Source organism: Neolamprologus multifasciatus, chromosome 15, assembly GCF_963576455.1.
Source record: "Neolamprologus multifasciatus chromosome 15, fNeoMul1.2, whole genome shotgun sequence".
Lineage (NCBI taxonomy): Eukaryota > Metazoa > Chordata > Actinopteri > Cichliformes > Cichlidae > Neolamprologus > Neolamprologus multifasciatus.
The window spans coordinates 21,200,981-21,216,746 of record NC_140453.1 but is presented as its reverse complement, the minus strand read 5'-3'; the positions used below and the strand labels follow the sequence as shown (position 1 = coordinate 21,216,746).

At 38.6% G+C, this 15,766-nt stretch overlaps 1 protein-coding gene and 1 non-coding gene across 2 annotated transcripts in view; both read left to right on the top strand.

Moving 5' to 3' along the window:
* The first annotated feature begins 212 nt into the window (after positions 1-212).
* On the top strand, positions 213-284 carry trnaa-ugc (transfer RNA alanine (anticodon UGC)). The gene has a single exon. It is a non-coding gene; the product is annotated as a tRNA-Ala (tRNA).
* A 365-nt stretch (positions 285-649) lies between these two features.
* Positions 650-15,766, top strand: part of ift172 (intraflagellar transport 172) — a 55,685-nt gene continuing 40,568 nt past the window's right edge. Inside the window, exons 1-16 of the mRNA XM_085131940.1 lie at positions 650-845; positions 1,474-1,617; positions 2,141-2,253; positions 2,348-2,387; positions 3,207-3,272; positions 3,726-3,805; positions 4,183-4,270; positions 5,481-5,695; positions 5,782-5,905; positions 6,201-6,296; positions 7,154-7,315; positions 7,794-7,847; positions 8,077-8,180; positions 9,124-9,209; positions 10,765-10,877; positions 14,153-14,320. Coding sequence (XP_084988066.1) covers positions 807-845; positions 1,474-1,617; positions 2,141-2,253; positions 2,348-2,387; positions 3,207-3,272; positions 3,726-3,805; positions 4,183-4,270; positions 5,481-5,695; positions 5,782-5,905; positions 6,201-6,296; positions 7,154-7,315; positions 7,794-7,847; positions 8,077-8,180; positions 9,124-9,209; positions 10,765-10,877; positions 14,153-14,320 — 1,692 coding nt within the window. The 5' untranslated portion in view covers positions 650-806. The remainder of the gene's footprint in view (positions 846-1,473; positions 1,618-2,140; positions 2,254-2,347; positions 2,388-3,206; positions 3,273-3,725; positions 3,806-4,182; positions 4,271-5,480; positions 5,696-5,781; positions 5,906-6,200; positions 6,297-7,153; positions 7,316-7,793; positions 7,848-8,076; positions 8,181-9,123; positions 9,210-10,764; positions 10,878-14,152; positions 14,321-15,766) is intronic.

Genomic DNA, 15,766 nt, shown 5'->3' with positions numbered 1-15,766 from the left:
GACTTATTCATAAATTTACATTTATTTAACGTTAATATTTTTATTCAACGGTTTGGTATACCTGAAGAAAGTGTAAGCAATGTACATAATATATGAGGAATTGAAATGATTTTTTTAAACAAGTATGATACAGTGAAGAAACAGTTAGCAAGTGTGGGTATAGTGCAGATGTATGCCAATAAATATACTACATTCGCGGCTTCCATACAGAAGGGGATGTAGCTCAGTGGTAGAGCGCATGCTTTGCATGTATGAGGCCCCGGGTTCAATCCCCGGCATCTCCACATTTTTTCTTTTCTTTTTTGGGTGAAAATTCCTCAAAACTGTTTAATCTTAACCTAAAATGTGACTATTTAAATATCACAACTAAACTGAACTGTTCCCTTACTAAACGTGGGCATGTTTTAGCTCCGGGAATTCTGTCATTTGACGGCTGATATATAATGACGGAAATCGTAGCATCTTTAGAGAGTAAACAGAATAAACGGATAGAAATCACATAATCGAAGCAGTTCTGTTCACGGCCTGTGGCGTAACCTGGAACGACTCTACCGGGTTAAAATTGTTTCAATTATTTAATGGCATCCTTTTGCAGAAACAAAAGCGCGAGAGCTGACAAACTTCACATTCACATTCCCTATTGTTTTGAACGCACCGCAAGTCCCGCCCCAGCGGTAACTAAGGAGATCACAGTTAGTTTACTTCCAACCTCCTCTGCGCTAGCCCTGGCTCGCTAGCAAAATGACCAAAATCTGAGGAATATTCCAGCAATAATAATACCAATCTGTGTACAAGCTTCCCTCAGAATGCAACTGAAGTATCTCAAGACACTTTTAACCTCCCGGGTAAGTTGACGAGTTAGCTAACGGTAACTGGTGCTATGAAGCCAGCGCGAGTTAGCTAACAATAACTGGTTCTGGAAGCCAGATAATCATGTTTATACTGGAAAGCTGAAACTTCGCACCAGTTTCGTGATATATTTATTTATTTATTGCATGAATTTGATTTTACTGACCCACGCTGAACTGTTATTGAAAGCGGATTTTTGCACTTAACTAGCCAGGCTTGCTAGCACATAAATACGGCGTCCTTATGATTAATACATGGCCAAAAGTCTGCACGTCCTAAACTGGATTTTAAAACACCTAAATCTATCGTGTCTGATCAAATTTAACATCTAACTGTCGCTCATAAGGAAGAGTATCTCTACTGGCCAAAATAGACAACAGTTAGTTAAAACATGATTTTATAGAAAAACAGAAATCAGGGCCAAACACAAGATAAAACAGAGAAACACTGATTTTCATTTAGAGTAGAAGCATAAAGACACGTGTAACAGATACACAATCATTAGAAGGATTTTAAAAGAGGGCATCATTTCCCCTTGTGGGACTAATAAAGGTATATCAATCATATAAGAGCAAGTCTATAAAACAAGTGCTTTAGGACTGATTTGTTTACCTGCTTTGACAGGAGTTTGCTGCCAAAGTTACCTGCATGGCATGGGCACCAAACAACATCAAGTTCGCTGTTTGCACTGTGGACAGGGTGGTGTTGCTGTATGATGAGCATGGAGAGAGCAGGGACAAGTTCTCCACAAAACCTGTGGACGCCAAGGTGAGACAAATCCCGTTGTCCTTTGAACTGCATGTGTGTATGAAAGGAGGTGCTGTATATAATGTAAAGAAATGATGATGAATTACTTGCCATTAACCAAATGTGTCGCTGGAATCATAGACTGTATATAAAAGATGGGTGTAGCCATTGTGACAACACCCATTTATTTTGAACTCTGTGCTTGTATTTGTAGCCTACACCAAGTTGCTTTGTAAAATCTATATTAAATGCAACTGGGTATCTATCCAGCAAACATATCCTCTTGAGGCCCATGTGAGGCCACTGTGGGCAAACCCACACTGTTGGCAGCTCACTATGGGCTGAAATGTAGGGCACATCTGGGCCCTGCACTGTGGGGCCTCCCTGTGTGTTTGCCCAATCAGGTCCTACAGTTTTACTATGCGGGGCCCCCATGACGGATTTCTATAGGCCAGGAGCACTGTGGGTTTGTTGGTGTGTGGTGTGTTATTATGTTAGAGTGCTTTTCTATAATAATAATTACTCATATGTATTATTTTCTCAGTATGGAAAGCAGAGCTATGTTGTAAATGACATGGCCTTCTCACCAGATTCCACGAAAATTGCCATCGGCCAATCCGACAATATCATCTTTGTCTACAGAATCGGAGAGGACTGGTAATTACCTCTGCTTAGTTCCATTTTTCTCATTAGTTTATATTTTGGTACAATTCGAAGCAGAAGCTTTAATCAGTTTTCTCGTCTCTCCTAGGGGGGACAAGAAAGTCATCTGCAATAAATTTGTTCAGACGGTAAGAAAACGTGATTTAATGCATTGTTATTGCCTTGAGGAGCATGCTAAAAGTGGCAGTGACTATGCTTTTTGTCAAAACTTGAAACTTTTCTTTCCATAAAAGGAATCTATTAAACTCATTTTCAGCATGTGTTTTTATACTTTTGCACAGTGTAGCTTTGCTTAGTTTAAAGTTCAGAGTAATCATCATTTAGTCCACCTGTCTCAGATAATCTCACATCTGAAGCAAGTAGTTTTAGTTCCTCTCATTATGCCAGCTGTGTTTAATTGGCTGCTGCATGCAAACAAAAGGTTTGAAGGGCATGTCGATGGAGTCTCTGTGCCGTTGAATCTGAGAGTTAATAGTAATCTAAAGCCTAAGTTTTTGGCTCACAGGGATTATTTATTTTTTCAAACTTTGAACATGTTTAATATGAGCACCTACTGCGATCTACTACTACATAAAACAAAGACATGGATAACAAATGAGGACTGATTAAAATATATTATTATAAATCATTTAGACATATAAAATTGAAAAATGATCAGATATGTTCTGTTTTCTACATATGTGTATAATTCTAGTAGACTAATAGTTGTGTTCTTTAAATTTTTGTGACATTTTAGTTCCACGTGGTCTGATTCGGTTGTCAAAGCTTTTTTTTGTAGAGCTCAAAGTGAATACACTTTGCAGGGCTTAGCTGTTGATGAATCTATTCTGGTATTAGTTTTTAATTGGGTGATAAGTTTTGTTTTCCTTACAAACATGACATTTTTTAGCTTTCTCTCAACTTTGTGTCATCAACATGGTTGTGTTATTTTCTTATCTTTATTGCAGAGTGCTGTGACATGCCTTCTTTGGCCTGCAGAGCATGCTATTGTCTACGGATTAGTTGAAGGCAAGGTATGTCTTGGATATTTCATATGTTTATTTTAATATTAAGTAAAAGTATCAGGCATTATATATGGGTGTAGTAGAATAACAGTTGTATCCTTTAGATTTTTGTAGACATTTTAGTTCCACATGGTCTGATTTCTTTGTCAAAGCTTTTTTCTGTAGAGTTCAAAAACTGTCAGAATCATAAATAATTCATTTAGAAATGTACCCACACATACAAATACAAAGATGTTAGTAAAAAGAAATATATGCATCAGTGAATTTATAGAACATAATTTAGATGCATTAAAACCTCTTGGTGAAAAATCGGTATTACTTTATCTTTATGCAGTAAATGTGAAATATTTTCACAGCTTTTTCCAGCTGGGATGTTAAGTCTTTGTATTGCTCTCTAAATCCAACCACAGTGTACTTGGACATTTTAAGGATATTTTAAGTTCTCTGATGTTTTTTTTACAGATTCGGCTTGCCAACACTCAGACAAACAAATCTTCAACCATCTACGCCACAGAATCCTGGGTTGTCTCACTGGCATCAAAGTTAGTGCTTAAAATATCTTTACACACACACACACACACACACACACACACACACATATATATATATATATATATATATATATATATATATATATATGTATTGAGTCTGAAGATGAGCTGATAAACTTGAAAATAGGAACTACTGTGCAGAAACTGCTTTTATGATTAGGATTTCTTTGTATAAATACCATAAAATCAAAACCAAAAAGATTTTTTTTTCTTTTTACCAAAAAGTTGTACAAGGGTCCCAGCGTGAAGTGTGGGCTGACCTTATTAAAGTTATGAGCTATTTCCCATGTGTATAGCTTGTGAAATAATTGTCTGCATTTGTTCTGCGGGCACTGCGTGTCATTTTTAAGATCTCTGCTCTGTGTCAGTGTCTCTGGTAAAGGGATCATATCGGGCCATGCTGATGGGACAGTTGTGCGGTACTTCTTTGATGATGAAGGCTCAGGGGAATCCCAGGTACGATTCACCTACAGGAGCTGTTTTTTCACACATGAAATCCAGAAAATGTTGGGAAATCAGGTTAAGACATTGTACAAAGTTGTTCTTTTCACCAATGGAAATGGTCATTTTCAGACGCATTCTCACTATAGGAAAAATTCTGCTTTGTCATGAGGAGCAGGAGTCACACAGAATGAATTAAAAACAGGCCTTTAAGGAGTGATTAAAAAAGAGAACAGAAAACAACAAACAAGAACATCACGTCTTAAAGTGAATGAAACAGAAAAAACACAGAGCATAATGAGGCAAACTGGGAAACACCCAAGAAAAGGAGAAATACAGGATAATCTATGCACACGCATCAACCCTAGGCACAAGTGGAAACAGTCAAACACGTGAACTAATGAGCGTGGGGCAAATAATTCCCCTTTCTCATTTCCCAAATTGCACATCATTAACGCCTCTGCTCACGTCTTAGTCCCATCAGAGATGCGTGCAACAAGCATTTAAATGATCTTGGTCTGTATATTCCAGCTGTGTGTCACACCTCTTTTATACACTTAAGATGAAAACACTTCCCTGAAGGATACACCTGTGTATCCTCCAGCAATTCCTCTGTTCTCTAGATGCATTTTGGGAATTGAGAGATTTTGCAGCATGGTAAACATCAGACTGAATTTCAGGTCACCGACTGGTGGAAGTAGAAGAAGAGGAGGCACAAATAAGAGTCTCCTGATGATGAAGGAGGGAAAGAAGCAAAAGAAGAAAGAAAAAAACTAAAACTAAGTAAAACAGGAAGTAACTAAAAGAAAAAACAAACAGAGAAAGTACCAGGAAGACTTAAAAGAATAAACCTGCTGACAGACACAGATATAACAAGAACCATGGCACGTTCAGTCTAGATGAAGTATTGCCTACATACAGCACACAGGAGGCAGGAAACAGGATGACCACTTACATGCTTTAAATTTACCAGACTATTACCTGCACTGTTCTCGTATTGATGCAATCAGACGTCACGCAGAGTGTGTATTAATGAGCTGGAGGGTTAGAAAAGATTAAATTTTTAATGTGACTGCACCTCCAGCATGTCTGGAAAAGAGCAGATCTTCAGTGCATGAGTGAACACAGCTACAGATTGTTTGCCTTCATGCATTTTTTATTCCTATTTTAAAAGTTCTACACCATTCAACACATATCTTCTCACACATTTGTTTACTTGCCACAGGGTAAGCTTCTGACACACTCGTGCCCACCCTACGCTATAGCCTGGGGTGCAAACAGCATCATGGTGGGGGGCTGTGACAAGAAGGTGGTGGCCTACAGCAGAGAGGGACACATCCTGCAGACCTTCGACTACAGCCGCGACCGAACAGAGAAGGAGTTTACCGTGGCTGTCGCCAGCCCCAGTGGGGAATCTGTGGTGTTTGGCAGCTTTGACCGGTCAGTGTGTGGCAGCTTCACGTTAAAGTGAAAGTTTATCATGATGTTTCTGCTAAGTTTGTTTTTCCTTTCTGATGTTTGTCCAGGTTGCGGGTGTTTAATTGGGCTCCGAGGAGAGGAATGTGGGATGAAGCCAAACCTAAAGAAATTTCCAACCTCTACACAATAACCAGCTTGGCCTGGAAGAAAGACGGATCACGCCTCTGCGCTGTAAATACTTGATCTAACACATTCTGTGACTGTCTGCTTACATAAAGGTTAAAAAAAAGTTATTTTAATCTGCAGTGTGACTTTAAGTTCAGCATTGTGTTAAGATGCCTTTTGGTCTCAATTTCTTTCACCAACTCTTGACTCCAACAGCTTATGATGACTCTGAAAGCATGTATGTTCTGCAATAACTATTAATTTCTGTGCTGCTACCATCTGAAAATGACCAAAAAAAAAACAGATTAGAAAATGTAAATTGCGTCTTTTAGGTGTTTAATTGTTGATTGTGTCTCAACAGGGAACACTGTGCGGAGGAGTGGAGCTGTTTGACTGCTGCCTGCGAAGAACCATCTACAAGAACAAGTATGAGGTGACCTACGTTGGCCTGAGCCAGGTAGGAACAGCCAGGCAACAAGAAAACCATCAGTGCCGAACCACAGTGTTTGTAATTTCACTAAATTAGACAAACAGACAACCAAATAGGCAATTTCAGACGTCTCTTTGCTCTCCTTCTTCTGCTAATTAACAGACGATGTGAAAACAGCCCCGTTGATTTTGTGAGAGCAGTAATGCAGACTTAATGAATTCAGGTGCAACAAGCAGCCCTGTATGATTAAGAAAGAGATGAGCTCCGAAAACAATCATCCAGCCTTTTTGTTTATCTGATTTTCTTCTTAATTGACAAATTAAATGTAGCAGAAAATAATGTTTACAGTAGTCTGGAAAAAAAGCCATGCTGAAAATACACATCTTGTTTGTTTTTCATTATTTTTAAGCCATCAAACATGAATATATCTGCCTTTTTTTTTTTTTTTTTACTATTTCCCGTAGTTAATTTGTTGTTGTTTATAATGTTACCCTTAGAAAATAGGGAAAAACAACACTAATTGCTAATTCTAAGAAAATATCTTAAAAAAAAAAGCCATGTTTTTTAATTTAATATTTTTATTTTTATAGGCATAAGCATGAGTCTGTGCCGCATACCACATTACTTGTAGGCCACACTAATTTGCAGAAGCAAAGTAGTAATTAAAACTATACAATAAATACACACATTATGAACACACACAAGAAGGAGTCTCTTGCGATTAACTTTGCTGCTTGGAACGACCACCACACTAAACTGACTGGCGTTTTAACAGGATTAACAGGTTGAAAGTATCAAATATCAGCGTGTGAATCGATTGTTACTGGATTTCAAAACCGTAAGTAAAGATGGAATATGTTTTGTTTTGTTTCTTTTAATTCTAGGTGATAGTAAAGAACCTCTCCACAGGAACTCGGGTTGTCCTGAAGTCCTATTACGGTTATGAGATAGAAGAAGTGAAGATCATGGGGAAAGATCGCTACCTGATGGCTCACACATCAGATACTCTCCTGCTGGGAGATCTCCTGACAAATAAATTAAGCGAGGTTGGACCTCAAGTATTATACCATAAAAGAATATACCCTAAAACAAAGAAGTAACAGGAGTGGTACTCTTAGAAGGGAATAATATAGGAGAAGGGAAACATTGTGACCAAAAATACAGGTGAAGGCTTTGAAGTTAGGTCTCTGCATTTAATAAAAGGTCTTTTAGTTCAATGGGGTAGAGAGACCCAACATTTATAGGCGTGCAACCCCATCCTAGAGAATATGCAAGCTGACATGCTGTTGCATTTTTTTGGTCATAAACTGTCAATTTTTGTTCTCTATCACATATACTTAACAACTAAACATGAGTAATCAGTTAATCACATCATTATGGTGCAGTAAGAGTGTGTGGTTCACAAACATTAATGTCAGATTCTCACAGTAAATGCACGCTTCACACTGTGTAATTGTGTTATGTTCACAGTATTGTTGTAATATTTGTATTAAAGTTAATTCTGCTTTCTCTGTCCTCTCCCAGGTGCCTTGGACTGGCTCTGGGGGAAATGAAAAGTTCTTCTTTGAAAATGAAACAGTGAGTACACACTAACCATTTAGACAGTGTGCAGATTATTTTTGTTTTCTTATTAAAAAAAACCCCAAACCACTATTTATAGGCTTGCCAAGGAGCACAAAGGCCTAGTGTTTAGTAAATATAATTACCTCGGCAAAGGAGGTTATATATCAGGTCCTGTCATGTTGTCCATAAAACTACATTCTTCACTCTGCTGTATTCACAGCCCTGTTCTTGTTTCTGTTTTCAGGTGTGCATGATATTTAATGCCGGGGAGTTGAGCTTGGTGGAGTACAGCAGCAACGAGATTCTGGGATCAGTCCGCACGGAATTTATGAACCCCCACCTCATCAGGTTGGCTCCGTTCCTCATAATTATGCAGAAGCAGTGTGTTCAGTAACACTTGAGCACCTCAACCGGTTTGTTTGGTTCTAAGGAACAGATGTGAAACAGTCCCACGCATGCAGTATTAGTGATCTGCTGATGGGGGTTGCAACTGTATAATTCTGATTAAAAGTCACACTAGGAGAGATTTCAGGCAATTACATACATTTATGTCAACATGTACTGCAACAAAAACGATTCAGCAGCAGTGTCATGAGCACATCTTTCATCATCCATTTACAAAATTGTCCAAAAATAGATTTATGGTAATAGCCTGAACCTACAATGATTGACAGTTTTGCATATTGGCAATGAAATCAATATCTCACTTCCAAACAGGAATATTTTGGGTTATTCAAACATGCATTATCTTTTTGAAGACAGTATTTGTAATATACTGAAAAACTAAATAGAAATCCAATTTTTTTCCTGTCTTGAACAAATATAAAAATGACAAATTTATATACATAAGGTACAAACAGAGACACAAACATTAACCCTGATGCTTTCTCATAAGTGCTTTCAGCCATGACCATTAGATGGCAGTATTGAGTTTTGGAGAAATCCTCTGCATCATTACAGTAAGGAGTCCACAGGAGTCAGTGAGGCTAAACCAACTAGTCAGCACACATCTATGTTAATGTATTCAGAGCTGTCAGAAGTGTCAGCGCTGTCAGCCTTTCTGTGACTGATGGCTGTCGGATACTCTGGCTGCTGCTCGCCTCCGGCTGGACACTGCAGCATGACAAATTCATGACCAGGTTCATCCTGGGATTTAACATAATGAAGAGCAGCTGAAGCCAGTTACGCTGCACTAATGCTGGGTTATTACTTGTTAAAACCATATCTCGCTGAATGCAGTCATGTCATTTAAACCGTGTGTGTGTGTGTGTGTGTGTGTGTGTGTGTCTAGTGTCCGACTAAATGAGAGGAAGCAGAAAGGAGTTGAAGACAACAAGAAGCTCGCTTATCTGATTGACATAAAGACTATTGCTATTGGTAAGAAAAAAAACTCTGTGTGTGTGTGTGTGTGTGTGTGTGTGTGTGTGTGTGAGAAAGTGAGACTGTAATTGTGTCTATTCAAAATGTGACCAGGTTCAGAAAAGGATTTAACACTCAGGGTGCTTTTGCAGTAGGCATAGTCCCTCCCCACTCCCCCGATGACCTGAGCTCACGCTGCGCTCAGTGACTGAACACACCCCAGTTAGTCTCAGCATGTTAGCTCCTCCCTCTTGTGCTCGCTGTCTGTCTCTTTCAAAAGCACACACGGCTTCATGCGTTTGTGGCTTAATTGGACCATTTTTGTGAGCTATGGCAGGCTGTTCTCTCACATTCCCTTTATATTTATTAATTATTTACCACAGAGATTTTAATGGAGGCTGTCGTTGAGGAAGTATTGGAATACTGTGCTTGAGTCTTTCAGTGGCCAGGTCGCAGTGGGCTCATACTAGTTAAAGACACTTTGGTTGTCAGATGTGCTCAGCATGGTACAGATTGCATATTGTGAGTACACCCTTAGTTGTAATAGTTAAACATAAAGGTAATTCATGTTCTCATAAATTAATTACATTTTCCCATGAAATAATCAATATTTGTCTTTGGCCCACACCTTGAAGGCTTTTGGTGTGTACTGAAAACATAAAACATCCTCAATAAAGTTTTATCTTATAAATGTGCTTATAAAAGTGTTTTAGGCTAATATTATTTAAACAGGACTAAACAGTAGATTTTTCAGGGACTATTCTAAGCAGCGGGTGAATATATTATGCAGGCCTACTAGATAGTATGGTGTATGATGGGCTGACTAAAAATGAAGTTATAAGGCCATGTTCTTCATAATGAAAGTCTGCCTCTGGTCATTGAGGGGAGCATATAACATATATTAATAGCATTTATAAATAAGACATTAAAGTCATACTTGTTAATTGGATCTAGATTGTTGCTTTTGACATTTTCAGTCATATTGTACATATATTATGCACAAAAGTAAATGTCTCCCCAGAGCTATGCAGAGGAGGGTGTTACGGGTAACAGCAGGTTGCAGAGTCTCTTCACAAGAGGAAAGCAAACAAACATAAATGAAATCATTATGTAACTGAACTTCACTTTACTGAGGCCCATACACAGGTACCTGTGCCTCAAAGAGGATAATTCCACCTTTTTGTTCCAAATACAACTCAGTGAAAACTGGTAGTATTTGACCAAGTCATAGCATATAGGAACTCAGCCAGCCCATATGATTACTTACCATAATATTAAACTCCTAAAGTAATATACCTACAATAACTGCAGTATAAAGTCAGTTAGCTCAGTGTGGACAATAACCCCCATTTTAATTAAAAAGACTGTATAGGCCTCACATCAGCACACTAATATCAGCTGGATCCCAAAGCAGGTACATTTTGAGAGCAGAGAAACAGCTCAGGCTCTGCCTGATAGAATTATGGAAAGTTATAAAACAACTAGCTGATTTGTGATCTTGAATAAAAGGCCAGCGTTAGCTAGACACTGGCAGTCTGACTCAGTTAATCTGTCGGTTTATTTCTCCCCTCAGTGGACTTGGCCGGAGGCTACAATCTGGGAACCATCAGCCACGACTCCAAGATTGACTGGCTGGAGCTCAATGAAACCGGGTGCAAACTGCTGTTCAGGGACAAGAAGCTGCGGGTAAGAATAAAACCTCGGCACAATGAGATAGAGACCCAGAGGCAAAAAGAGAGCGAGGGGGCAAATGATAGACAGTGTGATGAGGAAAGTAGAAAAGGCTGTCAATGCTAGGGGCATTTCTTTAGTTATGGCCATGTCCATCATCCAAAACAGGCGCTGTGGCTCTGTTTTGAACCATTTTGGTCATCCAGCCTTTCTGACTGACAGTCAAGATAAATGTGAAACCGTCTTTGCCACCAGGGGGTGCCATAAATTAACCATGAAAGGCATGAAATTTTAGCTATAGGGTTTAAATCAGAGGTTACCAACTTTTCTTTTTTTGGCTTTTGATCCCTTTAAATGACATGGTTCCCACTTGTCCCGCTGTTTTTTGAGTCCCGAAGGAGTAAGATTAATCAACAAAAGAATAAAACAATAAGACTAGAGGAAAAGTGGAACGTGCTTTCTGGTGTAGCGTGAACATTTAATCTGCTTTTATAATGATGTTTAATGTCTGGGAAAGATTTTCTTTTCAAAGGAGGTCCTCATTCATGTGTTGTTGTAAGCACGGCATTATATTGTATTAAGAAATTCACAAGTTGAGCTCTAATTGATACAGATATGTTCCAGAGAAGGCAGACATCTCTATATAGATCGTACTGTATATAATAATCTGGATGGAGTTAAAGCAAACTAGGCCTTTAAATGTTAATTCTTCATGACGATGAACTGTCCCTATTTAAAAGCCTTTTTTTTTCTTTCTTTTTTTTGCACAAAACTCATTTTTTTCTTTTAGTTACATCTTATGTCCTATAAGTGGGAATACAGTAATTTTGCTGTCATAGACCCCATTTAAAAAACAGTATTCATTTTCTTCTGGTTATATGTAAGAGGTTGCTGATATTCACAGAGGCCTTGTGTGGAGGATGAGAGCAGCAGCGAGTTGCTGTCAGTTGTTGCCTCGGGGTAAAAAAAAGTTTGATGTTTAAGCCTTGGGGCAAAGACAAGGAGAACTCAGGTAATTGAGAATCCCTCTGTGGAGTCTAACTTTTTCCTCCAGTGCGACTTGCTGTGACACATAATTCAGTTTTACAAATCTAGTGTACAAGTTTCCTTTTAGTATATGCAAAATGAACTTTAGTGAAAGAGATTGTAAAATATTTATGATCATCAATGACTTGAGGAAGAAGTAGAAGAATAGAAAAGTTTGACGGTAATTAGTGCCAGGAAAAAAATCTCGGCAATCACTGAAAAGCTTTGTGGCTCGTGTGCAGATTTTTTTATGCCCAGGTTTACTGTAAATGTTAATTCATCTGATCTGCAGTGGTTATTAACTTTTACCTTTATTACAGCACTAATGGTTGTTTCCAAACTGCAATTCCGTATACTCCACAATCTGGGAGAAATTTCATTTTCCCATTTTTTTTTTTTTTCAACATCATAAAATGTTTCTTTAATTGCTCCTTGCTTTCAGATGACCTTATCAACAGGCTGCTTGTCCTCATTGCATTTTAAAGTTGGCAAGCTGAGCACCCGGGTGAGACTATAGACAAAGCATTATTAAAATTAGTGGTGGTGGGTGTGGGGAGGGCATTAAGGAAGCTGATTACATCAGCGGGCGGTCTGACATACTCACACATGCACATTAAGTGCTGCGGGAGTCTCTGTAGCTTATAGAATCCACATTCTCATCAAGTGCACAGTGGAACAGATTATTGCAGTGGGAGTTTTCACGTGGAGCTGCTGGATGTTAATCAACTTTGTTCAAGCCAAATGAGTTTAACTATGCTAATGTAAACCTCAACGTACAAGAACAGTTTGCTAGCAAAATGCTTCCTATAGAATCTTTACTTTAAGTGTTCTGCTGTCATATATCGAAAACCTTAAATGTTAATCCAGAGATGTTACAGCGGCAACAAATTATACTATAAAGGATGTACTCTGGCTTCCTCCCACAGTCCAAAGACATGCAGTTAGGGGGGGTACATTAATTGGTAACTCTAATTTGCCAATAGGTGTAAATGGTTGTTTGTCTCTATGTGTTAGCCCTGTGGCACATTGGCGACCTGTCCAGGGTGTACCCTGCCTCTCGCCCTAGACAAGAATAAGTGGAAGAGAACGGATGGATGGAATAAAAAGAAGTAAAAACTGTTGTGTAAACCAGTGGGTTTTAAACAAGACTATTAAGATGTGTTTGAAGTGCACACTTTCAGCTTTAATTTAAGGAGTTTTTACAAACATTTTTAGGATGGTTGACAATAACCTAATGTGCCAAAAGGTCCAACAAATTATGGACCTAACAGTAGAAGATGCATAAGGCCTATTTTTGTACTGTGGACAAGGAGATACAGCTCTCTCACTTTTAAGGTCTCCTACCTAAAGGTAACAAAATTCACCAACCAGGTTTTCTATAGATCAAAGAATAACCACATTATATCTTCAAATGCACCCCCAAAATCCAAGTACTAGTTACATATTTTTGCCACAACAAAGAAAACATAAAGGCTTGGCTTATTCCAGAGACTGGATATAAAGAGGACGTCACAACCAAGAGTCAGTGTACCTACAGAAGTTCAAGAAATAAAATAAAATAAGGTATGGAGACATGGCCAAAGGAAACAAACAGGTGGAAGGAGTGTGGGTCTACTATGCAGTGGGCCTGGAACTTACATTCCTGAGCTAATGAGGTTATAAGTAAACTAAACCAACAAATGCAGGTGCAAAAAATAAATCAATGATTCAAATGAAATAAATCAAATTAAATTCAACTTAGCCTGACTTTAAGTGGTGATCCATGATGGTAAAATGCTAAATGGCCTGTATTTGTATAGTGCTTTACTTAGTCCCTGAGGACCCCAAAGCGCTTTGCGCTACATTCAGTCATCCACCCATTCTCACACTGATGATGTGAATACTCTTGAAATGACTCTTTTAAAGATAGCAAAAGATAATCTGGTGCAAAGTACTGTCGGCATAAACTTCCTATGAAATTATACAGTATATAATAAAAATATAATATTATTGTGGATACAAATTAGCTTTGATGGACTGTAAAGTGGTTTTGTTACCTTTGTATAGAACCTATTTTTTTTTTTATGCGAAGATAAACCAGATTAACTCTCTGGACTCTATATTTACGAACTTTAAATTTAATGGTCACAGCTGAAATTGGAGAAATCCATGCTTATGTACAGTGACACTTGCTGGACTTTGCCTTTACTGCTGGACTTGAAACCATTTCCTGATGATGAAAATAGGAATTTCTATATCTTTCTATCTTTCTCTGTCCCCTGCAGCTCCATCTGTACGACATACAGTCTGGCGTGAAGACCACATTACTGAGTTTCTGCTCTTACGTCCAGTGGGTGCCTGGCAGCGATGTGGTGGTCTCCCAAAACCGGGGAAACCTCTGCATCTGGTACAGCATCGACAGCCCAGAGACCGTCACCATGTTCCCTGTCAAGGTGAGCTTTTGTTTTCTTTGTAAGTGTGATTTAAGTATGGTCGGCATCGTTAACTGGAGGCTCTGCATCTGCCCTGGTTGGCTTGTTTTGATAAACCTTTTTATTTTTAATATCTCCACAGTGTTTATACTGAAGCCGCATGTTTTTGTATTTTTACTGTTCTCAAGCCTTTTTGTGTTGCTGGCAAAGCCTTAACAGAGAACCAGCTTTTTGTGCCGCTGTCCTGAGGCAGTTAGTGGCCCCTGGCGTGCGCAGGATTTTGAAAGTTGCTTGCGTTAACACTTGCTGCTGTTCTCATTAATAATAAAAACCATCGCAGCAGCCTCTTGTGTGGCTGATTTATGTTTTTGCAAAGTGCACTGAGCTTTGTGCAAGACATTTTTATTTTGTAGACAATAGCAGCCTGTAGTAATGGACAAAGAATTGCTGCTGTTATGTGCTGGTCATAATTCCTTTCCATAAGTATTTGATTTCATAGTGTTTAGTGGAAATCCTCATTAATAATCACCATATTAGTCTGCCCACAGTCTGCCCCAGGGCAGCTGTGGCTACAACTGTAGCTTGCCTCCACCAGTGTGTGAATGTGTGTGTGAATGGGTGGATGACTGGGTGTGTAAAGCGCTTTGGGGTCCCTAGGGGGGACTAGTAAAAAGTGCTATACAAATACAGGCCATTTACCATTATTGGGTACCAAAGTGCCTTGAGATGACTGTAGTTGTGAAGGGGTGCAATATAACTAAAACTGACTTAAAATAAATTGAATTTTGAAATTGAATATTTCTGATATACTTTGCTACTCAGCAGCTATCTTGGTGATACATCCAGCCATATATGTGGAAAGTTATTTTGATGCCCAATCTAATAATATGTGAAAAACAAAAGCGTAAATGCTCAAAATTAGGTTTGAAAACTTCTGAAGAGCTAAACTGGGAAACATACGCCCATCATGTTTGTTCCAAGGCCAATCTGTGTGCACTTCTGTTCTCCACGAGCTTGTGAAAGTTTTCTTTATGCACTCTGGTTTCTAGAAAAAAACCCTGCTTGGCTAATGCTGCATATATTGGCTGAGAACACTCTCCAAAAAGAAAGACATTCTTATCTTGTTAAATAAAGGTTTAACAAAAACTTTCATTATAATTATGTAAGTATATTTAAGTGTACTCATTGTTTTTCTTGGCTAAAAGCATCCATAATGTGAATTTGGAGGGTGCAAGTGATTATGGTGGTCGACTGGACTGACCCACTAATGAAGCTGTGATGTTGTAAACCTGTGTCTATGCATACTGCAGCTATAATTACCAGAGAGAAACAAGCTTTTTAAACGTTGCTTTATGGGCAAATTTACCAACATTTCTTTTGTGTGTGTGTTTTTAAGACTGGTGATTCTTGACATGTAGCTTCTGTAGCCTGGTAACCATGTGATTGCTGGATGTTGCAAAACAGCTG